Here is a 26096-nt window from a genome sequence, read left to right as displayed (position 1 = left end):
AAAAAAAAACAAAAAAAAAAAACATGATGACAGGTCATGTAAAATAAAGTTGAATGAAAACTATGTTTATTATTCATTCCAATTAATATCAGATTGTCATACCTTACCCTTTATTTTCATACAGAGCTTTAGCCACTGTCCAAGGTATCACAAACAGAAATGGAGTCCCTGAATGAAAACAAGAGCATCGTAAATTAATATAAAAATTAGGATTCCCTAAATATCCAATAAGCTGTGAAGAGGGAAACAATACTTGCACAGTTTGGTGTGACCCAGTACATTTACTTTGCTACTGTGCTCAGGTATCTGTACTTTATTCAAGTTTTCACCTTTTGCTACGTTTCAGAAGAAAAATATTTACCTTCTACTCACTACTTTTCTTAACCATATATGTAGTCATAAGGTGATTTTTTTTTAGCATCAGATGGCTTCAAGCAGTTGCTCTAAAGTCCTAAAAATTTAAACTTTAACAGGTGTTTAAACTTTAACAGACCTAACACCCATCCCCGTAATCTATCTACTGCTATGTACATGTTGTATTCATCGAGGCAGTTTGGACTGTGAAAGCGAGCTATTAACATTCATTTAGTTAACGTCATCAAACTTAATATCATTCTTACTATCCTTTGAGCTGTTGTTAGTTTGCCTGAGTTAGGTTTTTCCCCATGTTCCTTGGTTCCTTTATTTGCCATTAAATCATTTTCTTTTGTGAATCTTTTAAAGAAAAGAAAAAGAAAGAAAGCATAACTTTATTCATCACACACTTGTGAAATTTCCTCTCTGCATTTAACCCATCTGAAGCAGTGAACACACACATGCACACACACGTGAGCAATGAGCACACGCACATACCCAGAGCAGTGGGCAGCCATGCTAACAGCGCCCGGGGAGCAGTTGGGGATTAGGTGCCTCGCTCAAGGACACCTCAGCCCAAGGCCGTCCCATATTAACCTAACCACATGTCTTTGGATTGTGGGGGAAACCGGAGCACCCGGAGGAAACCCACGCAGACACGGGGAGAACATGCAAACTTTTACATTCATACATTAAGTTAATTTAGGAGTTGGCATTTTTCTACTTTAACATGATTGAAGAATTTGAAGCTGTACAAGGGTACTTCAAAAAGGCCTCAGCCTCAGCCAGAAAACGTCAGAGGAGAAAGATCATTCTTGCATTATTTTTCAACATAGTCTCCTTTAATTTCAATGCACTTGGTCCACTGATGTTTAAGCTTCGCTATTGCTTTGTGGAAGAAGGTCATACAAGCCTCCAGATACTTCTCAGTAGCATGGATGACTTCATCATCACTCTGATGATGCACTCTAAGGTGCATAAGGCAACAGTTCAAAGCCACGTTTGGCTGCTTCTGCCCCACCACCTGTGCTATATGGATGGGCGCAGTGTCACTGGAGCAACAGCACACCAGCTCGAGGCTTTCCTCTTCTTTTTTCTTTGATTGCTTCTTTTATTTGAGATTTGTGGACAGTAATATCAGGCTTTATCATTTACAGTTATGCCCCAAAATGGGAGTTACAGCCCTTCTTTCTGAGTGAGGCTCAGAACTTTTTGAAGTAGCCTCATACTTAAACTTTTACTACAGTATTAACTCCTATGAATAGTTTACTTTACTTACTACTTTATTACTGCTGCAATTTAGAAATTACAGTACTAATTACAGTACTTTAGCCAGGCTTGTAGTACTCGAGTCCAGGACTCAGACTCGAGTCTGACTTGTGCCCTAATTTTAAGGACTCGTGACTTGACTTGGACTTGAGCACTGATGACTCGGACTCGTGCATTAACTGCATTCGGACTCGTAAACTGGAGACGAGGACTTGAATTTTTTCTTTATTTTTTGCAATATGCCATAATAATTTGGCATAAGATATTTATATCTACATTAAATTTTATACTAATTTTGTGCAAGAGAACGCACATTCACCTGTTCATACGTGACGTTCAGGAACAAACTAACATTAATGGCGCTTAAATGCCTGGAGAGAAGCCCCTAGGATTGTTTGCTTTGCTTATACAGACTTCTCGTGCAGTGGGAAAAAATGCACTGCTATGTGTTCCATATATAGAAGAACTATCGAGGAGAGGACGGGGACAACCTCGAACTTCAATCGTCATTTGGCAAGACTCCACCCAGAGAAGGAAGTGACACGCTATGTTCATTGCTCTGTTGATAGCAGGGTTTGCTTGCTGAGTGATGAACTAGCTAGTGTTAACCCTCTCTCATGTTATTTGCCCTGCTGAGAGTGGGCGGGGCTTGCTGAGCGATGAACAAGCTTTTTATCTGTAGCCTATTAACTAAAACGAGGCAGTCAAGCAGTAACGTTAGTCCAACACAGTAGCAGAGACAGTTTCAGATAAAGGCAGCAACAGCCACCATCAAACGGTGCGGTTGGAGTCTTGTTCTTGGACTCAACTCAGATCAATAATGGACTCAACTCGGACTCCTCTCATCTCATCTCATTATCTCTAGCCACTTTATCCTTCTACAGGGTCGCAGGCAAGCTGGAGCCTATCCCAGCTGACTATGGGCGAAAGGCGGGGTACACCCTGGACAAGTTGCCAGGTCATCACAGGGCTGACACATAGACACAGACAACCATTCACACTCACATTCACACCTACGGTCAATTTAGAGTCAACAGTTAACTTAACCTGCATGTCTTTGGACTGTGGGGGAAACCGGAGCACCCGGAGGAAACCCACGCGGACACAGCGAGAACATGCAAACTCCGCATAGAAAGGCCCTTGCCGGCCATGGGGCTCGAACCCAGGACCTTCTTGCTGTGAGGCGACAGCGCTAACCACTACACCACCGTGCCGCCCAACTTGGACTCGATTCAGAATTTTCTTTAATGACTTGGACTTGACTCGGACTTGAAACTGGACTCGGACTTGAGGTTTAGTGATTCGACTTCAACACTGACTCTAGCATTGTTTCCTGATCAGATATTAGTTACCTGTCAGTGCAAGTCATGGTAAACCTTTTTCTAAAACAGATGTATGATTGACTGTTTATGGATTAAAGGATGGCCTACCCCATCCTACCAGCATGTATCTCTTCAGCAGCCTCCGCTTGGTCAGCACAGCAGTAAAGAGTAGAGTGTGAAGGAAGATGGCCTCCACCAGGAGCCAGAAGTAATTACAGGTCACAAAATACTGCATTGACACCTTGGAGGCTTTGCAGATCAGGGCTTTCTGTGTGGTTGACATTTTAATAAAATAATTAATCATATGAAATTCATTCAAGCTCAGAATCTATGAACAATTATTCTATATGGATTACATTATCCGGACATGTAAGCTAATTCACAGAACAACATAACAGCAATGTAGTTATATGGTATATAGTTCTAGACAGTTATATAGATCTCATCTCATCTCATTATCTCTAGCCGCTTTATCCTGTTCTACAGGGTCGCAGGCAAGCTGGAGCCTATCCCAGCTGACTACGGGCGAAAGGCGGGGTACACCCTGGACAAGTCACCAGGTCATCACAGGGCTGACACATAGACACAAACAACCATTCACACTCACATTCACACCTACAGTCAATTTAGAGTCACCAGTTAACCTAACCTGCATGTCTTTGGACTGTGGGGGAAACCGGAGCACCCAGAGGAAACCCAAGTGGACACGGGGAGAACATGCAAACTCCGCACAGAAAGGCCCTCGCTGGCCACGGGGCTCGAACCCGGACCTTCTTGCTGTGAGGCGACAGCGCTAACCACTACACCACCGTGCCGCCAGTTATATAGATTATTTGATTTTTTTTTTACAAATAATTTTTAGCATCACAGCCAATAATAAAGTTAATTGAGAAATGCATAATTATGCAGTACTGTAGCATCCAGATAGTTGTTCCATCCAGCCTCATCGTTGGGGTTCTTGGAGTATGTGACATGCATTATGATTTCTTTGGTAATGACTGCCATAGCTCTCAGCATGAATGACACAAAGAGGTTCATGTGGATGTAGTTCCTAGTACAGTGAAGCTTCCTGAAAATGAGAAATAGAGATTTATCCATTGCATGATTTGTTTAGGATCAATATAATTAGCAAGCTTTGACGGTAATCAATATCATAAGACAATCAGATTACTGGAGCCAGCAGCAGACTCCATATGTATAAATGATAGGACAAAACAAAACAAAAACAACAAAGCTCGATCAATCGGCAAGGAAAACAAAGTCATACCAGAGAAAGATGCTTGTAAATAACAACAAAAGTTAAAGTCACAACTATTATGACATAAAACAGTAGATCAAATGGCCACTATAAATATCAATAGAAATGATACACTATATGGCAAAAGTATGTGGACACCTGAGCATCACACCCATATGTGGTCCAATCCCACAATGTAGCCAGAAGTTTAGAAGCACACAATTGTCTGGAATGTCTTTGTATACTATAACATTAAGACATTCATGAACTGGATCTAAGGGGACCAAACATGTTCCAGCATGAAAATTTTTTTGGGCAAGAAGCACAATCAATAAAGACATGGTTTGCTCAGATTGGAGTGGAAGAACTCAAGTGTACAGAGCTCAACCCCACTGAACACCTTCAGGATGAACTGGAAAGCTGACTTCACACCTGGCGTCCTTGCCCAACATCAGGACTTGACTTCATGTGACAGCCACATTCCAATATCCAGTGAAAATCCTTCCCAGAAGAGTGGAGACTCTTATGGCAGCAAAAAGTGGACCAACTCCATATTTAATTCCCATGCTTTTGAAATGGGATGTTCAATAAGCACACATGGGTGTGATGGCCAGGTGTCCCTGTACTTTTGGCTATCTGATGTTCATGTATTTATTAGTGTGTTTATGTCTATTTTTGCTCCAGCAACATCAACTTATAATGGGATGAAAATGAGAAGGACAAGGAACTGCATGGTACCAAACTCCACTTACCTCAACAGGCCCATAATAAGCAGAGCTAGAATCAGGCTGGACAAGGACAACATGTAGCCAACGACGGAGATGATCCTCAAGACTGAAATTTGAAACAGCTCAACTTCCTGTATTACACAACATGTAAAGTAAATCACATTGATAATAATGTACAGAAGAATGCCTCATCTGAACTGAAGGAAATTTTACCCCTTGTTCGAAAAAGCCTGGGTCTTTACATTCAGACAAATCCTGCCAGATAATACTGGAATTCTCTTCTGTTTTCCAGGTTCCATTGGCTGTACATATTCTATAAACATTTCCTGAAAAATTGAAACAAATTGGAAAAATTGCACATAAAACATGAGGCAGAATAAACCCTGGTCTGATAGAGTAACTTATGGTCCTTCTTCACAGTATCTGTCTTTGTTGGCATAAGTTTATTGCTTTGTCACATCACTGGCTTTAATGTGGTGGGTTTTTTTTTTTGGAAATGGTCACAATTCCATTCACAGAAACAGCAGCATCACACAATGTCCAGAAGCACAAGGTAAGAAAATAAAGGACCAAAAACCATTGGAGCAGAAATTACCCAAATTCATGGAGCTGTCTTCTTTTTTTTTTTAATTCATAAAAGTATGTCAGATATTTGCAGGACAACAGACAGGACAGTGTACCTTCTGGAATCCATGGTAAATATGGAGGGCAGGACACTGATATATTCCCAGGAGATGAATGTGGCCAACAGGCAAAAGTGTCTGATATCCCATTGCAGTATATTCCTTTAAAAATAAAGGAGGATCAGTGAAAATGTATAAATACTGTATGTGTCACTGTATACTCTAACTGTAAATTTACAATAAGTAATTATAAAACATTTACAGTAAGTAAAGTTCTATAATATCTTTACAAACTGGCAGGGCACTCGGTAGAGCGCATATCTCCGCCAAGCCACAAATCTGGACTTGCATCAAAATCTAATCAATTGTTCCTTGGCCCATGGCCCACCTTTCCTCAAAATTTCATCAAAATCCTTTCACTGTTTTTTGAGTTACACTGGGAACAGACAGACAAACAAACAAACAAACAGAGGTGAAAACATAACCTCCTGCAACAAGTTTGGTGGAAGTAATATCGGACGCAAAACCTAAATGTCAAGACAAAGAGAATCTTTGCAATTCTCACTTTTGTTAATATCTTTGCCCAGACCTGTCTGTCAGCCACCTTAAGATGGTCACTCAGTAGGCCTGTGTCCCTTTTGAGTACCACCTTCAGAGTAGTACACTACCGTCCAACCTTGCGCCACAGGTTGGTGGTGCTGCATAACATGACTGCAAAGAGCAAGATGTTGTTTCCTGATGATACAGGAGAGGCAGGGTAAGTTGCCATAGAGCTGATCGTTAGACCAGCAATTACGCTAGGATACATTTAGTACTCTTCACAGCATACAAGTATGGGTACCATCCAGAGACTTTTCCTGAGTTTTGGTCAAGGACCATGATTCTGATCCATATAACAGTATGGACTCGACTGACGCTTTAAAAACCCTGAGCTTAATTTCCCTGGTCAGAAGTGTGACCCAGACAATAAGACAAAAAAAATAAGAAATTAATATCCAGTAACTGACATTTCAGACAGAATATAGCCTAATGTTTTATTTATTTTTTTCTAAAAATCGTTCCCAAAGATGCAACAGCTGGATGGTTGCGTGTTTCCATGCAATCCACTGACCGAATCACACATCCAGTCACACCATGGGCAATTTGGAGTCACCAATCCACCTACTGGCATGATTTTTGGGAGATGGTGGGAAACTGAAGAACCCTGATGAACCCTGAGGACAGTAACCTGAGCTGAGGAGCAAATTAAGGATTCTGGAGTTGTGAGGTGGCATCGCTACCTACTGCACCACCATGCCATTGTAAAAAACAGTTCTATTAACAGGAATTTATTTCATAGGAATGTGACAGTAAACCCTAAACAGTTAACACTGACACAGATATACAGGATCAGGTTCTGTGTTAAAGGCTTAATTTGACAAAGTCCAATGAGGCAAAGGTTTTCAGTCTTGCTTGTGAATCAGCTTTGGAAACAAAATAACATCAAGATATCTTTTTGATTTATAATTTTTTTTTTTACTGATTTTAAAAACACGATACAATGAAGCTTTTAAACGAGCAAAGTAAAGACTTTTTGTGTTAACGGTTTCTTTGACTGAAGGAAAATCTGTCATTTCTGAAATGAAAACATTTCCTGACAACACAAAGGAAAACAGTATATACATCATTATTATTATCATCATTGTGCCATTCCATGTTTTGTTTTGTTTTTCAAAACTATAGTGCCAGAGCTCTGCTCTGTTTGACATTCATATAAACCAAAGTTGGGGAACCTTAAACCTCTGTTCATCAATGAAGAGAGACCACCACAGGACGACAAACCAAATATAAATCCTTCTCAGCACATCTGTGACACTGATATACTGCATAGTGTTATGGAAGTGTGCATGGCATGAGTGTATCAGCAGAAGTGTCTCTGGTGTATTTAAACAGTAGACACTATAGGGTTGAGGATAATTCACCAACAACTGAAAACTGAAGGACAGCATTATATATATATATATATATATATATAATTTTTTAAGGGGGAAGTCATGGCCTAATGGTTAGAGAAACAGCTTTGGGACCAAAAGGTTGCTGGTTTGATTCCCCAGACTAGCAGGATTGACTTAAGTGCCTTTGAGCAAGGCACCTAACCCCCAACTGCTCTGGCAAGAGTGGTGGCGTACCTTGTGTCTGATTAGCCAAAAGAAAAACTGATGATGTGATCATCAGTTCGGGCATTGAACCCGACTGACTGATAATTTTTTTGCAGTGCCCTCCACAATTGTTGGCACCCCTTTTAAAGATTGGTAAAGGGATTAGAGGAAATCCACCTTTTGGTGAAGTTGCTTCATCTCACGCTGAAAAAATGAGAAAAATCCAACCTTTAATTGAAATACATTTATTTATAGGAAAACAAATCCCAAATCAAGAAATAATTATTTTCAACAAAAATGCATGCGCCAATATTATTATTGGCACCCCTGCATTTAATGCTTTGTACACCTTCCCTTTGCCAGTAAATTAGCACTGAGTCTTCTCCTTTAACATTTTATAAGGTTGGAGATACAGAACAGGCCATCTGAGCCCATTCCTCTTTATACAATCTCTCCAGATCATCCAGAGTCCTCGGCCCTCTCTTGTGTTTCTCCTCTTCAGCTCAGCCCACAGGTTTTCAATGGGGTTCAGGTCAGGGGACTGAGATGGCCAGGACAGAAGCTTGATTCTGTGCTCAGTGAACCATTTCTGTGTTGATTTGGACATATGTTTCACATCATTGTCCTGCTGGAAGATCCAGTGACGACCCAGTTTTAGTTTCCTGGCAGAAGCAACCAGATTTTTATTTAAAATGTCCTGGTATTTCATGGAGTCCATGATGCCATGTACCCTAACAAGGTTTCCAGGGTGTTTGGAGGAAAAACTGCCCCAAAACATCACAGAACTTTCACCATGTTTACAGTAGGGATCGGGTTCTTTTCATAATAGCCATCCTTTTTACACCAAACCAACCTTGAGTGTTTATTACTAAAAAGCTCCATTTTTTTTTACATCAGACCATAAAACATGGTTCCATTCAAAGTTGTAGTAGCGTTTCGCAAACTTCAGGTCATTATGTTTATGGTTAACTGAGAGAAAATGCTTTTTTCTGGCAAACCTTCCAAATAATCTGTTAGCATGAAGGTGGTGTCTGATGGTGGTTTTGGAGACTTGGAAACCCCAAGATTTTACTTTTTCTTGTAATTCACCAACAGTGATCCTTGAGGATGTTTTTTTTTCCTCTCTTACCCACCTCCTCACTGTACGGTACATGGGTGCAAAATAAACTCAAGTCCTCTTCTATGCAAGTTTATACTGTAACTGTTCCAGTCAGTGTCCACTTTTTATTATTGCCCTAACAGTAGAAATGGACATTTTCAAGCAAATCGCTTTTTTTTTATAACCATTCCCTGACTTAAGAAGATCAACAAACTTCTCCCTCATTTGGTTTGTGTATTCTCTTATCGTTCCCATATTGATGGATGACTAAGGGAATTTGGCCTCTCTGTCACCTTATATTTGTTCCCCAGTTAATCAGGAAGTCATGGATTACAACTCCTACACACTCCAATCAACTCAAAAATCTTCTTTTTCTTTCTGTGTTCAGGGTCACCAGAACAGATCATCATGATCTGCATATTTGATTTGGCATCAGTTTTTACACCGGATGTCCTTCCTGACGCAACCCTCCCCGAGGACCAGCACTAAGTATCTACTGGCTTGTACAACTATAGTGGCTGGGTATTTTTACCTAATCTGCATGTCTTTGAGTTGTGGGAGGAATCTCACACAGTCACATAGAAACTCCACACAGAAAAGCCACCGTTGGCTGTGAGGTGACAGTGCTAACCACGGCACCAACGTGCCACCTGCAATCAGCTCAAAAATGTACAGTTTAAATGGGAAACATGCTTCAGTTACAATGTGTTCACCATAGTTTTCAGGGGTGCCAATAATAGTGGCGCATGTGTTTTTGTTGAAAATAATATTTCTTGACCAGGGATGTTTTTCTCTGAATATGTTTATTCCAACTGAAGGTCGGATTTTTCTCTTTTTTTCAGTATGAGATAAAACTACTTCACAAAAAGGTGGATTTTTTCTAAAACTTTACCCATCTTAACAAGGTACTAGATAGATAGATAGATAGATAGATAGATAGATAGATAGATAGATAGATAGATAGATAGATAGATAGAAGCTTTGGTTGTTGTTCTGTTTGTTCTACGCACCAGTTAGATTGTGTAGGGTGGCTGCCAAGGTTCTGGTACAGTTTTCTTTATATTCAGTATGTTTGTACACCAAATCTTCAAAGATGATGCCAGTGACCTTTAAGAATGGCGTTAAACGAAAATAAGATTTAATTACTTCATAAATTTTATACACATCATATTGAGTTAAAGGTAGACTGCCTTTCAGATTTTTCAAGTGTAGGTCATAAAAAGAATTTTCCTTGACATCCAATTATTCTTGTTTAGTGGACTGAAAGCTACTGAATTCGAATCACAGACCTCCAATTTTATGAGGTTTTTTTAATAGAACAATTAATGAATTTAGAGCCACGTGACCCTAAATTCTTCACTATTTTTTCCTGCTTCACCATGACCCAATTCAAGATACTACGTCATGCATCACGTGGTTGGGTTTCCCCGTTTGCGCAAAGCATGGTGGGATACAAATTTGATACAGGAGAGAAAAATGGAGGATGTGAGTGTGCGAATGAAATGCGGAAGACCGACTACAGTTAATGAAAAGCGAAAAGAAAAGATGCTATATTGAGAAGAAAAGGAAACACAGGACCAAACTAATAAATATTGGCGGTCAGCGGAGACAGTGGAATGATCAAAGGTAAACTTATGCATGCGCACATATAGTGGTGCTTGAAAGTTTGTGAACCCTTTAGAATTTTCTATATTTCTGCATAAATTTGACCTAAAACATCATCAGATTTCCACACAAGTCCTAAAAGTAGATAACGAGAACCCAGTTAAACAAATGAGACAAAAATATTATACTTGGTCATTTATTTATTGAGGAAAATGATCCAATATTACATATCTGTGAGTGGCAAAAGTATGTGAACCTTTGCTTTCAGTATCTGGTGTGACTCCCTTGTGCAGCAATAACTGCAACTAAACGTTTCTGGTAACTGTTGATCAGTCCTGCACAGCGGCTTGGAGGAATTTTAGCCCGTTCCTCCATACAGAACAGCTTCAACTCTGGGATGTTGGTGGGTTTCCTCACATGAACTGCTCGCTTCAGGTCCTTCCACAACATTTCAGTTGAATGAAGGTCAGGACTTTGACTTGGCCATTCTAAAACATTAACTTTATTCTTCTTTAACCATTCTTTGGTAGAACAGCTTGTGTGCTTAGGGTCGTTGTCTTGCTGCATGACCCACCTTCTCCTGAGATTCAGTTCATGGACAGATGTCCTGACATTTTCCTTTAGAATTTGCTGGTATAATTCAGAATTAATTGTTCCATCAATGATGGCAAGTCGTCCTGGCCCAGATGCAGCAAAACAGGCCCAAACCATGATACTACCACCACCATGTTTCACAGATGGGATAAGGCTCTTATGCTGGAATGCAGTGTTTTCCATTCTCCAAACATAACACATCTCATTTAAACCAGAAAGTCCTATTTTGGTCTCATCTATCACCAAAACATTTTTCCAATAGCCTTTTGGCTTGTCCACATAATCTTTAGCAAACTGCACATGAGCAGCAATGCTCTTTTTGGAGAGCAGTGGTTTTCTCCTTGCAACCCTGCCATGCACACCATTGTTGTTCGGTGTTCTCCTGATGGTGGACTCATGAACATTAACATTAGCCAATGTGACAGATGCCTTCAGTTGCTTAGAAGTTACCCTGGGGTCCTTTGTGACCTCACCGACTATTACACGCCTTGCTGTTGGAGTGATCTTTGTTGGTCGAGCACTCCTGGGGAGGGTAACAATGGTCTTGAATTTCCTCCATTTGTACACAATCTGTCTGACTGTGGATTGGTGGAGTCCAAACTCTTTAGAGATGGTTTTGTAACCTTTTCCAGCCTGATGAGCATCAACAACGCTTTTTCTGAGGTCCTCAGAAATCTCCTTTGTTCGTGCCATGATACACTTCCACAAACGTGTGTTGTGAAGATCAGACTTCGATAGATCCCTGTTTTTTAAATAAAACAGGGTGCCCACTCACACCTGATTTCAATCAATGGGATGCCAAACACCTGATTTCACCTTCAAATGAACTGCTAATCCTAGAGGTTCACATACAGTACTTTTGCCACTCACAGATATGTAATATTGGATCATTTTCCTCAATAAATAAATGACCAAGTATAATATTTTTGTCTCATTTGTTTAACTGGGTTCTCTTTATCTACTTTTAGGACTTGTGTGAAAATCTGATGATGTTTTAGGTCATATTTATGCAGAAATATAGAACATTCTAAAAGGTTCACAAACTTTCAAGCACCACTGTATGCATTTCCTCCGTTTGCTTGGCTGCACAAACCGGGCAATCTCACGCAAATTATTTGCTATGGAATCCCCTCAAATTAGATTTGTTCCCAGGCACAGAATTGCCTGATATTTTGTGAGATATTAGAGAAATAAACACACATCATTATGACCAAGTTTCAGAGAGAACTAAATTTGATCAATTTTGTTAAACTGAATGGCCGTCTTCCTTTAAGGTGTCATATAGTTTATCCTGTCATCCTCATACAGTAAACAAAAGGAAAATAAAAAAAAAAATGTTTAAAAATGTGTTACACTTATAAACCCATGTACGCACACAAGATGGCAGTGTTGAAATTAATTTTCCTTAAGAGATATAATATAATATAATATAATATAATATAATATAATATAATATAATATAATATAATATAATATAATATAATATTGTTCCATTGCATTCATTTTTGTGAACCTCTTAGTATACATACAATGTTATCTCATAATATCAATAACTAAAATTAAACTAAAGCATTTTGGATGCGATTAGATGCTGTCGGGTGAGACATTAAAGGAAAATATGGCGCAGTTATGCTGAGATATTTATTTTGCTCTCATGGTTTGGCTCCACTTGTTCCCTGAGAGAGAAGAGTCACTGCAAATCTATACAAAGTTATTCTGATCACCTTTATCCTCTGATGAAATATTTCTATCCTGATGGCAGTGGTATATTCCAGGTTGACAATGTCTTCATTCCCAGGGCTTTGCTGAATGTTTTGCAAAGTATGAAAATTACATAAATAATCTGCTACAGCCTTCACAGTCACCTGATCTAAACTCATCTGGATTTGGATTGATGTGCTCTTCACCACCATCATCAAAGCACCAGTTGAGGGAATAGCTTTTGGAAGAATACTGTTTATCCCTCTCGTACCATTCCAGAGATGTATAGCATTGATGCAGTTCTTGAGGCTCACTGGTGGCTGAGCACCTTGAATTGTCCTTTTTCTTGAATAAGTAGTCGGATCACAAGAATTGTTCTTTAAACAAAATCTAAAATCAATCTTCTTCAATAGAAAACCTCTCACAATATTTTAATATGGTAAATAGGTGACAGTTTGGTTGTTTGTCACATATCGAACACATTAGCATATATATATATATATATATATATATATATATATATATATATATATATATATATATATATATATATATATATATATATATATAAATTTTTTTTTAAACTTACATCATAGACACAATTCTGGTGTTTGTGGTGAAATACATGTCCAAGGGTTCGGTAGTCGGACCTAATGTTTGCTGCCTGCTTACAGCCTAGCAACCATTTGCTCACAGTGTAGCCCTTTACCAAATATTTACCCCAAATTTCCACACTGCATCAGTGGAAAGTTTTAAATCAGACAACTGAACAGGGAAGATCTGGGATTTATCTCCAAAACAGAATGTCTAAGGTTGCGCCTGGACAGAATCAGTTTACTATTAAAACATTTTTTTTCCTCCACTTTGCTTCCTACTCAGCTGTACTTCTGTAAGAAGACTCTTTTATTCATGTTAAATGAATCACTGTAATGAATAAAGGAACTGCAGCAATCAAACATGCAAAGATTTTTTTATCCTTATCTTTGAATTGTAATATTTGTGGCAAATATAAGTGAAAACGAACCCTCTTTCTCATCTACAGTAAATGTTATTTCTCATCGAATGAAAGTTTTGAGAGAAACATGCTGTGACCTTTAGCAACAGTTGTGCAACAGCAGTGAGTGTGTCAGGGCGTTCAAGCTTACCTGGGTGTATGGGAGTAGCAGAAGGACAGTGAGGAGCTGTATAGCACCTGTGCTTGTCAGCCTCGTGGTTGACTGGGGGAAGAGCTGTATATCCATGGCTCACTGCTCACCTTCTTAAGGATTACAGTGCACCACCACTTCTTCCTACATCTCTGAGCCCCTCCAGCACTGTCGCTCCTGAGAAAACTTCCTGTTTGATATATGCCAGTCTGTTAGCACTTGATCAGAGTAGCCCTGATGAGAAAAAGTAGCCTTGATGAATTGAAGTATTGTCTCGAAGAAAGGTAAAGGTCTTCAGAGCTTCTTCTAAGCCACGCTCTTCCGGCACCCTGTCTTCAACTGGGAATGTGTCCTGCTTACTCGCTGGCTACTCTCCTCCTGGCCCTCCCCAACCACTCAAGGTAAACAAAGAGGTCAACCTACAACAACAGCTCGTCCTGTACGGTAGGAAGCATCTGGGAGGTAAAAGCAAACCTCTTATCCTTTTATCGACTGCTGCATCAAAATCACATTTCCAGAGGTGTTTCTGATTTTTATATGGCCCTCAGACGTTAAGAGTGCCATACCTCTGAATCATAGATCGCAGCATCGAGAAGACAGCCTGCACTTGATCCTGAGCGATCAAGCCATCTCACAAGTAGCGTCAGAGTGGATAGTGCATAATGTAATCTTAGCAAGTTCTGATCCAGCTGCTTAACATTCTTAGACAATTGTTCATAGAGAATTTGCTTCTTCATGCACAGTGTAGAACTTTAGGAGCTAGAAAAAAAGGGATATTTGAAACAGATGTGTTGTTTCTTTACAGTATTTCTCCTTTATTATATATATTAGTATGGTTTAATACAGTATACCAATCTAATTACAACATCACAACTCTATCTATCTATCTATCTATCTATCTATCTATCTATCTATCTATCTATCTATCTATCTATCTATCTATCTATCTATCTATCTATCTAACAGTTATCCCACGAAATCAAGTTATACATGAGCTGATAGTCAATGAGGCATGTAACACCGAGTCGGCTATAAGCCATGTACGATGAGATTGAGTGGAATAACTGTTTTATTTTATCCACATTCACTGGATTTTGAGAAACAGAGCATTTTTATTTTTTGCAAATTCGAGAAATAAAAAATTTCTACAAAATGTCCGACAAAATCATGTCCGCTCAGAATGTAAACAAGCTGGCGAAATAACAGTAGCAATTTGTGAAAAATGCGATAATAATCTCATCTCATTATCTGTAGCCACTTTATCCTGTTCTACAGGGTCGCAGGCAAGCTGGAGCCTATCCCAGCTGACTACGGGCGAAAGGCGGGGTACACCCTGGACAAGTCGCCAGGTCATCACAGGGCTGACACATAGACACAGACAACCATTCACACTCACACCTACGGTCAATTTAGAGCCACCAGTTAACTTAACCTGCATGTCTTTGGACTGTGGGGGAAACCGGAGCACCCGGAGGAAACCCACGCGGACACGGGGAGAACATGCAAACTCCGCACAGAAAGGCCCTCGCCGGCCACGGGGCTCGAACCCGGACCTTCTTGCTGTGAGGTGACAGCGCTAACCACTACACCACCGTGCCGCCTGCGATAATAATAATTATTGAAAAATATAAAAGATACGTTCTTACCATCACATAATTTTATTCCATATTTTGTTGCTTTTTTAAAATTTTTTTGTGGGTTTTGTTTCGAGTAGTCCTCAGATGTTTCAGCAACACGCGCCGCCATTTTGTTTTTCTCTACTCATGGTATATGAGCTGATAGCCTTGTAGTAGAGTAACCAATCAGAGTACGCGATTGCTCATATCCAGTGAATGTGGATATATATATATATATATATATATATATATATATATATATATATATATATATGCATGCAGAATGTCTGTTCAATTCCACTGAATGTCATTGGTTCCATCATTATGTACAGATTAAAGCAGGTAAGAGGACTTCGTAAACATGTGAACTGTCTGTAAATGTACACTGCACTCCACTCAGGGTCACATTAGTATGATTGCATTAGTGACAACAGAGGCCATTTCCCTGATAAGGCAAATCCCCCCCATCACCATTTCAGCATCAGAACAGCCAGAGTGAAATACATTCATAAACAAAATATTATGATATATCCATTCTGGCTAATTTGCTCTATAGTGCATTACCACCTTGCATTTTTTGCTAATTATGTAAATGAAAATGAGAAAACTCAATTTGCCTAGACATGAGGCACCGTAGTAATGGATGAAATGGAAAAACGATTAGCTCATATGACTGTACGTATTTGTCATTAGAAACCTTTTAACTTGGTTACAGGTGTTTTCTGTTCATAGTGAGTTAATCTGATCTTAATACTGAGAGAGCAGCACAAGCATCATATCAACATTTAACCTTCAGCATGCAGTACATTCCCACTCTTAATGATTTCATTTTGCATTAAAGCTAAATCTAATGTGGTATATGATGGTAACATACTGAGCCATTAACAAACTACAGACTTATCATGGAAACACACACACACACACACGCTTATTTTATTTTATTATAGCCTGACGCTTCGTAAAGGTATCTCCCAAACAAATTAATGTAAAACTTTCATGCCAGTATTTGCTTAAGCACATTTATTATACCACTTGGAAAAATACTGTCTGTATTATTTTCCATCCTTCAGCTGTCCTGTTCTTGTCTAACCCAATGTGGGTCTCCTCCTGTTGTAACCTGTCTGCCTCAAGGTTCGATGTTTTGTGTTCTGAGATGCTTTTCTGCTCAACTTGGTTGTGATTATTTGAGGTACCATAGCCTTTCTGGCCATTCTCCTTATGAACAAGGCAGAACTGCCTCTCACTGGATATTTTTCTGTTTTTCTCACCATTCTGTATAAACTCTACAGACTGTTATGTGTTAAATAAAATCTTATGAGTTTCTGAACTACTCAACCTGGCACTCACTGTGATCTCATTTTTTTCTATTCTGATGTTTGATGATAATATGCCATGCCACAAAGCATCATCTCAGATGCTTCCCTCAGCATGATAATGTGTTCATCTGTACTTCAGTGGCCTCCCCGGTCATCTGATCTGAATCCAATAGAGCAACTTTTATGATGTGGTATAATAATATTGTTTCTAACTCATTTCTAACTCATCACCTGTAATCAGGTCTTTCCATTAATCGAACCATTGGCTATTTAGGCTAAGGGGATTAGTTCTAAATCACTGACTATTTCTTATTACATTGTGATGCAGTGTAGATGCACAAAAGAAAGACAATTTGCCTGCACACCTATTTTGAAAGTATAATTACAATCAGGTGTGGGCATACATGATATACTTACCATACATAAGATAGTTGGCAGCATGGTGGTGTAGTGGTTCGCACTGTCGCCTCACAGCAAGAAGGTTCTGGGTTCGAGCCCAGCGGCTGAAGGGGGCCTTTCTGTGTGGAGTTTGCATGTTCTCCCCATGTCCGCGTGGGTTTCCTCCGGGTGCTCCGGTTCCCCCACAGTCCCAAGGCATGCAGGTTAGGTTAACTGGTGACTCTAAATTGACTGTAGGTGTGAGTGTGAATGGTGGTTTGTCTCTGTGTGTCAGTCCTGCTATGACCTGGCGACTTGCCCAGGGTGTACCCCGCCTCTCGCCCATAGTCAGCTGGGATAGACTCCAGCTTGCCTGCAACCCTGCACAGGATAAGTGGCTACAGATAATGGATGGATAGCTGGACACAAGCTAGTCATTAAACAGTGTACATTTTTCAGATAAAGTCAGGAAGTTATTATTATAAAAGAGTAAAAACATAAAGCAATTTAATGCATCTTCGCAGAGTTCCTCACTGTCTTTGGGAAAGAAAATGTCTTGTTTCCTCAACTTTGTGAATTGTACATTGGATCAACATCCTCTCCTTTGATTTAAACACACGCTGGAAATATAAACTAAAATAACAGTACACTTACAGTGTCTTTCCTTGTCTTCAAGAGACTTAAGAAATTTCCCATGCACTCTGTCTCTGGGGTCAAGATGTATAACAGTTACACAAAGCAGAACAGACAGAATACAACTGTCTAAATCCGTACAGAAGCCAAAGTCACATGATCAAAGGCTGCAAAGCATTTGTCCAGTAAGTATCATGCTCCAACCCATAGAAAATGTATGTGATGTGTCAAGTGACCTACATTTAAAGAAAATTTTATTTTCCACATTTGCAGTTGAGTCTTCAGTATGGGGTGCCAAGTGTCACCGGGCCCATTTTGTGGACGAAATGCATTTCGTCCATCACAGAATGCATTTCATCATCACAAAATGCATTTCATCAGACAAAATGCATTTCGTGATGGACGAAATGCATTCCGTGATGGACGAAATGCATTTCGTGATGGACGAAATGCAATCTGTGATTGACGAAATTCATTTCGTGATCTACCATACTGCATTCTGTGGACGAAATGCATTTCGTGGGACGAAATGCATTTCATGATGACGAAATGCATACTGTGATGGACGTAATGCATTTCGTGATGACGAAATGCATTCTGTGATGGACGAAATGCATTTCGTGGGACGAAATGCATTTCGTGATGGACGAAATGCATTTCATCCGACGAAATGCATTTTGTGATGACGAAATGCATTCTGTGATGGACGAAATGCATTTCGTCCGACGAAATGCATTTTGTGATGGACGAAATGCATTTTGTCCACGAAATGGGCCCAGTGACACTTGGCACCCCATACTTCAGAACATTATTTTATTGGAACACAACCAGTGTGACCAGTTACTAGTACGTAAAGGAAGATTTCATCTCATATTTATCCCATTGTTTACAATAATTTACTCAAATCAATATATATTTCCATGTTAAGTCTGTGACTAAAGTTTGTTAATGGCTTAGTATGTTACCTTCATTAGATTTAGCTTTAATCATTAAGAGTGGGAATGTACTGCATGCTGAAGGTTAAATGTTGATATGATGACGCTTGCACTACTCTCTCGGTACTAAGATCAGATTAACTTGCCCATGAACAGAAAAACACCTGTAACCAAGTTAAAAGGTTTCTATTAACAAATATGTACAGTCATATTCTTCTCTATGGCTCAGAGTGCTAGCGAGTGGTTAAAACAGACATGGACAAGATCAACGCTTTTCACAACAGCTGCCTGAGGAAGACATGCTGCATCTTTTGGCCTCAGAAAATATCAAATGAAGACCTGTACAAGAAGACTGGGTGCAACAATATTGTGCTGGAGATCAAGCGACGCCGGCTGAAATGGCTTGGACATGTGCTGAGAATGGAATAAGAACGTATACCAAGAATAGCACTGCATTGGACCCCGGTGGGTAAGCGTAAACCTGGGTGGCCAAGAACAACCTGGTGTAGAATGGCCCAGACTGAGCTCCAAGAGATGGGCCTGACATGGGGTGAAGCTCAAAGGGTAGCAAAAGACTGCACAGAATGACGTCGACGTGTCGCAGCCTTATTTTCCACTCAGAAAGAAGAGGATAAGTAAGTAAAGTAGCAGTCATATTAGCTGATCAATGGATAAGCAGTATAGATAATGGATGGATGTACACATATTAGATCATGATCTGGTTTTGATTGCTGCACCTGAGAAGGAAAGAAAACATAACCATGTCCAATTTTTGTCAAATAATTCAGAAATAAATACAACCCCGATTCCAAAAAAGTTGGGACAAAGTACAAATTGTAAATAAAAACGGAATGCAATGATGTGGAAGTTTCAAAATTCCATATTTTATTCAGAATAGAACATAGATGACATATCAAATGTTTAAACTGAGAAAATGTATCATTTAAAGAGAAAAATTAGGTGATTTTAAATTTCATGACACCAACACATCTCAAAAAAGTTGGGACAAGGCCATGTTTACCACTGTGAGACATCCCCTTTTCTCTTTACAACAGTCTGTAAACGTCTGGGGACTGAGGAGACAAGTTGCTCAAGTTTAGGGATAGGAATGTTAACCCATTCTTGTCTAATGTAGGATTCTAGTTGCTCAACTGTCTTAGGTCTTTTTTGTCGTATCTTCCGTTTTATGATGCGCCAAATGTTTTCTATGGGTGAAAGATCTGGACTGCAGGCTGGCCAGTTCAGTACCCGGACCCTTCTTCTACGCAGCCATGATGCTGTGATTGATGCAGTATGTGGTTTGGCATTGTCATGTTGGAAAATGCAAGGTCTTCCCTGAAAGAGACGTCGTCTGGATGGGAGCATATGTTGCTCTAGAACCTGGATATACCTTTCAGCATTGATGGTGTCTTTCCAGATGTGTAAGGTGCCCATGCCACACGCACTAATGCAACCCTATACCATCAGAGATGCAGGCTTCTGAACTGAGCGCTGATAACTTGGGTTGTCCTTCTCCTCTTTAGTCCGAATGACACGGCGTCCCTGATTTCCATAAAGAACTTCAAATTTTGATTTGCCTAACCACAGAACAGTTTTCCACTTTGCCACAGTCCATTTTAAATGAGCCTTGGCCCAGAGAAGACAGCTGCGCTTCTGGATCATGTTTAGATACGGCTTCTTCTTTGAACTACAGAGTTTTAGCTGGCAACAGCAGATGGCACGGTGAATTGTGTTCACAGATAATGTTTCCTGGAAATATTCCTGAGCCCATTTTGTGATTTCCAATACAGAAGCATGCCTGTATGTGATGCAGTGCCGTCTCAGGGCCCGAAGATCACGGGCACCCAGTATGGTTTTCCGGCCTTGACCCTTATGCACAGAGATTCTTCCAGATTCTCTGAATCTTTTGATGATATTATGCACTGTAGATGATGATATGTTCAAACTCTTTGCAATTTTACACTGTCGAACTCCTTTCTGATATTGCTCCACTATTTGTCGGCGCAGAATTAGGGGGATTGGTGATCCTCTTCCCATCTTTACTTCTGAGAGCCGCTGCCACTCCAAGATGCTCTTTTTATACCCAGTCATGTTAATGACCTATTGCCAATTGACCTAATGAGTTGCAATTTGGTCCTCCAGCTGTTCCTTTTTGTACCTTTAACTTTTCCAGCCTCTTATTGCCCCTGTCCCAACTTTTTTGAGATGTGTTGCTGTCATGAAATCTCAAATGAGCCAATATTTGGCATGAAATTTCAAAATGTCTCACTTTCGACATTTGATATGTTGTCTATGTTCTATTGTGAATACAATATCAGTTTCTGAGATTTGTAAATTATTGCATTCCATTTTTATTTACAATTTGTACTTTGTCCCAACTTTTTTGGAATCGGGGTTGTAAATGACTGAATAGAGGAATAAATGCCCAGTGAAAAATAAACTCAGAAATAGATAAATATGCATTTCACGTCTTAAAGTAATGATGGATGTCGTTTCTCTTTACTTAGTTAACCGATTCTTGACATAATATAGATTACTACAGTTGTGTAACAGGGCTATTTACTGTATTGTTATTATTTACTATTTACTGTTTGATCTCAAACACATTAAGAAGGCAAGAAATTGCATTAATTACCTTTTGATGAGGCATCTGTTAATTGAAAAGCATTCCAGGTGACTACCTCAAGAAGCTGGTTAAGATAATGCCAATAATGTGTAAAGCATCACCAAGGTAAACGCTGGCTACTTTGAAGAATCTAAAAAGGCAAACATGTTTTGTTTTTTTAACACTGTTTTGTTTACCACATAATTCCATACATGTTCCATATGTTATTTCATAGTTTTGTGTCTTCAATATTGTTCTATAATGTAGAATATAGTCCAAATACAGAAAACCCTATGAATGAGTAGGGGTGTACAAACTTATGACTAGTACTGTAAATATAAATTGAATCATTTTTGCAAAATTCAGTTATTCTTCTGGAATGTTTTTATCCATATATTTATTTTTTTCTTTTTTTCCTGGTCTTCTATAGCTGACAAAAGCTATCTATATTAATAGCAACACAGCATAACAACCTCCTTTTGAAATATTTGGTGTTTCCTGGTTAAATCCAATTAACAATGTGCAGAATTCAATGTAATTATGCACATAATCTCTTGTATTCATAAGGCATTTACTTTTAGTGCATGTTTTAATATCATGCTCCGGAGAACTTCCTATAAATGCTGTAACACATTAATGCACTAGAGCATGATATTTGTGTTGCACCTCGTTCTCTGCATTATCCAACACCACCTCGTGATGTTTTACACATTTGATAAACACATGACTTTGCATGGGGAGGGGCTTTTACAGTGTGTTTATGGCCGGCTGTAAATGGGTCTGAAAATGTTTGGTAGTTCAGACAGGTGGTATCTAGGAAATTTAAACAGGCTGCTGGTTGAACACAAACTGTTTGGTTCGGTCAAACATTAAGATGCTGTATGCATGTTTTTCGTGCAAATTGGAGCTTTTTTTTAAGTCCATGCCAACAATTTACTAGAAACGATTATCATTGACACCCAATGTATACATAGTAAAAAAAAATGCCTGTGCTTGTGTCTTTGAACAATTAAAAAAAAAGTAAAGTATCACGTTTATTAAAACAATTTACTTTTTTTTGTGAATTTACTACTAATGTTCGCTACAGCCACACAGCAAAATCTGCATACCCAAATTAACACTGTCAGATTTAATTTAAACACTTTTAAAGTGTCTATATGGGTCCACCCCATGAGTGTTAATTTAACTCTTTTTGCAGTATTGGTACCTTAAAGTGCCATTCCACCATTGGATGTATTCTTTGGCATAAAATACAATATATTTTGACAACATATATAAATGGTATCACTAGACAGAGAAATCTTTTAGCTTCAAAATGATATATCAAACATAATTTTTTGACAACGACAAGTATATTAATTTTGCAACCAAAGTCACCTACCCTTTTAATTTCCGCGCGTGATGTCATCGGCAGGTTCCCCTTCTTGTGTACCACGTGACGTGTGACGTGGCACATATTATCAGCAATGGCGGATAGAACGCGATAAAAATAATACCAATAAATCTAGCTAATACCAATAAATCTAGCTAACTGAAAGATTAACTCAAAATTTTTCGCAATTTTTTTGGCCCCCATATACGAGGAGAAATGACTCTCTCACTTTGGGGGTTTCCTGGTCTAAAAATAGACTGACACGTGGTACACAAGAAGGGGAACCTGCCGATGACATCACGTTTCACTACCGCGCGGAAATTAAAAGGGTAGGTGACTTTGGTCGCAAAATTAATATACTTGTCGTTGTCAAAAAATTATGTTTGATATATCATTTTGAAGCTAAAAGATTTCTCTGTCTAGTCATGTTGTCATAAAATATATTGTATTTTATGCCAAAGAATACATCCAGTGGTGGAATGGCACTTTAACACTAATTTGGTGTCATTTTTCACTCTTTTTGGAGTTAAAAGTTAACACTTATTAACAACATCCAGTGTTAGTTTTTTCTCAACACTGATATGTAGTGTTAGACATTAACTCTCTCAGAGGATCATTTGTTGACTATAAAAGTATTAGCCCCATAACACTTAAAAGGTGTAAATACAGCTCTTCCTGGAAATGATTTTCAAATTAAAGTTTGCTGAAATTTTGTGTTTTACAATTAAACATTTATTTTAAACATTTGCACCCCCCAAAAATGAAGTCACATTAAAAAATGTAACAATATGGAACAATATATGTCCTTTCACTCTCATTAGAATATTGCTTATGAAATGGTCTAAAGTAAGTCAACTGGTCAACAAAAATCAAAGCATGTTCATTACTTTGTTCCTGTATACAGTATGCATGAAAGTGTTCATCAAAATAAAGTGTATCAACAGTAGAGGCTATTATTAAAGCACGCTGTTCATGTAATATTATGTTACAGATTTTGTTGAATACAGGTAGGTCATTGGATGTTCCAGTGTACCAAACGCAGGTCATTAGCACGGTCCCTCATGCAGCAGTCGGTGAAGCGCGCATAGATCTTCTGGCTTCAGCCAATCGATACGTGTCTATGCAGTGGGCGGGGTGACATGAACACTTCAAGTGTAAAACCCAGGATCGGAGTTGAGAGTTAGAAGTTCAGAGTTAGTATTTATACAATTACACTGACAGGTTTGATTTAGTGACGCTTTGTTTTTACACCTGATTTTGACACCAACTACTTATCAACTGAAGTCAAATATAATGGATTTAACTCTATCAGAGTAAAATTAACTCTACTTTTGCTCAAATTTCACTAACACCCAAAATTTAACACTTCTGAATTTGCTGTGCAGTCGAGCTGATATAGGAAACCTTTACACTATGCTACAGCAGGAGCAGTTTGGCAGTGCAAAAGTTCCAAAAGTCCATCAAATCTTGATAAATCATTAAGAAAACTTAAACTCATCATGACTCAGAGGTGAACGGTGTATAGAGGAGATCCTTGCTGAGAAGTACCAGTAAAATTTGGAAACAAAATCAGATAATAGGTCAGTGTTAGTGGAGAACTTTGAAGGGTCTTCCGGTATGGTTTCCATCCATGTTTTTTCAGTTTCCTCCCACCTCCCAAGAATGGACATCTTCACTACGTGTCAATGGTGGCCTGGCATCTCATCCAGGGTGGATTCCCATTGCACTCAGTGTTTCCAGGACAGAATAATGCGGTTAATGTCTGAGCAAATTAGACATTAATGGTCAACACAATACATAATACAAGGACCAATGATGCAAATGGTAAGTCTTTGCAAAGTTCTCTGCAATGTTATGGATTATATAAAGCTTTTTTTTTTGTGTGTGTGTGTCTGTGTGTGTGTGTGTGTGTGTGTGTGTGTGTGTGTGTGTGTGTGTGTGTGTGTGTGTGAAACATAAAACATTTTTGTTTTCTTTAAAGGCAGAACAGGGTGGAGCAAAGTACACCATTGAAGTGTTTTGTCTTTTCGTTTCACTTGCAATGTGTTATACAAACTTTATTAAATGCTTAACTTTATTGGCACGTGACATTCTCTTTTTCTCCTAACTGCACATTAATACAAATTAGTATAAATACAGAGGTGATAATAGGAAATCACGCACGCTGATTGGTTGAAAAATTCAGACTATTTCTTGATAATCACCTCGAGTGACTTAGCAAAATGGCGGCCAATCACTTTGTCACCACAAGTAAGGAAGGATTACAAATTATAAAAGAAAATGCTGCTCCTAAAAGCATTAAAGATGCTATGAAGTTTGGTCTAAAACTATTCAAAGGTAAGGTGGAATTTTGATTTATTTTATTTATTTAAAAACAAAGTATTTTATGTGAGTTGGCATGGATAAGTGACACAAGCCTGTGCCACACCTTTATTACATTTGCATGCCACTTTTGAAGATTGAAATAAATTATTTTTTAAATATAATTTTTTTTTAAATAATCACCCATGTATTTATACTAAAACAATTACTGTATCTGCCTCAGGCTCAGTGAATATCAGTGATTATTATACAGTACATACAGGCCACTTTTTCCATGAACTAAAAACATGTATTCTATTCCCTTCTAGCAGGTTTATTCATGGCATACAATATTGTTATCATATCACTTCTCCTCCATGTATTACGTCATTCTACCCAATGGAGAATGAGTGTGCAATATTGTTATAATATTGCACGTTGTCAAGACAACACGACGTCACACTGCGGAGCTCATGCGAAGATCCAATGACAAAACTTTTCTGCTGCGCATGTGCACAATCATTTCTTTGTCGGCCGGGACAGAGAGAAGATGGAGTTAATTCAGTGATCGGATTAAGCACTAAATAAATAAACTGAAAGCTGAAACTAAAGATGCGCTGAACACCCGAAAGGCTAGCAAAACTTCATTATATATTCTTCACACATATTTACAAGAGAAAAACATACCAAGGGACATCGAAAAACTGAAAAAGAGACATGTCAGAAATGTAAAACTTCTGCACTAGCGAGTGAGTGACCGTTTGTACACAAACATGGCTGTAAGGTTTGCTTCATTAAAAGCGGACGATTTAAAGAGAAAGACGCGCTGAATGCTCAAAAGGCTACCAAAACTTCACTGGATATTCTTCATGCATATTTACAAGAGAAAAACATATCAACGGACATCGAAAAACTGGAAAAGAGAGCAATGGCGGAAATATTGTCAAAGTTCTACTTGGAGGTGAGGAAAAGTGACGGAGGCTTTTACAAGAAGACAGCAAAGCCCTTTTGTTTGGAACAACTGCAGTGTAAAAATGAACTACTACCAAAAGTAACTTTGAACTTGAACTGTCAACCTGCATGTAGCTTGTATATAAGTTGGGTTGATGTTCAGGCTTTTGGGAC

The 26096-nt window shown here is 38.9% G+C and overlaps 1 protein-coding gene across 1 annotated transcript in view; it reads right to left on the bottom strand.

Annotated features, from left to right (window-relative positions):
* Positions 1-13911, bottom strand: part of LOC132897695 (glucagon-like peptide 2 receptor) — a 37474-nt gene extending 23563 nt beyond the window's left edge. The window contains exons 1-8 of the mRNA XM_060938923.1: positions 13816-13911; positions 9781-9877; positions 5590-5695; positions 5124-5244; positions 4935-5041; positions 3858-4014; positions 3054-3213; positions 108-168 (exon numbers count right to left, since the gene is read on the bottom strand). Coding sequence (XP_060794906.1) covers positions 108-168; positions 3054-3213; positions 3858-4014; positions 4935-5041; positions 5124-5244; positions 5590-5695; positions 9781-9877; positions 13816-13911 — 905 coding nt within the window. The remainder of the gene's footprint in view (positions 1-107; positions 169-3053; positions 3214-3857; positions 4015-4934; positions 5042-5123; positions 5245-5589; positions 5696-9780; positions 9878-13815) is intronic.
* Between the last annotated feature and the right edge of the window lie 12185 nt (positions 13912-26096).

This window comes from Neoarius graeffei, chromosome 14, assembly GCF_027579695.1.
Source record: "Neoarius graeffei isolate fNeoGra1 chromosome 14, fNeoGra1.pri, whole genome shotgun sequence".
Lineage (NCBI taxonomy): Eukaryota > Metazoa > Chordata > Actinopteri > Siluriformes > Ariidae > Neoarius > Neoarius graeffei.
Note: the sequence above shows the minus strand (reverse complement) of the source record. Positions and strands in the feature narration are given on the sequence as shown.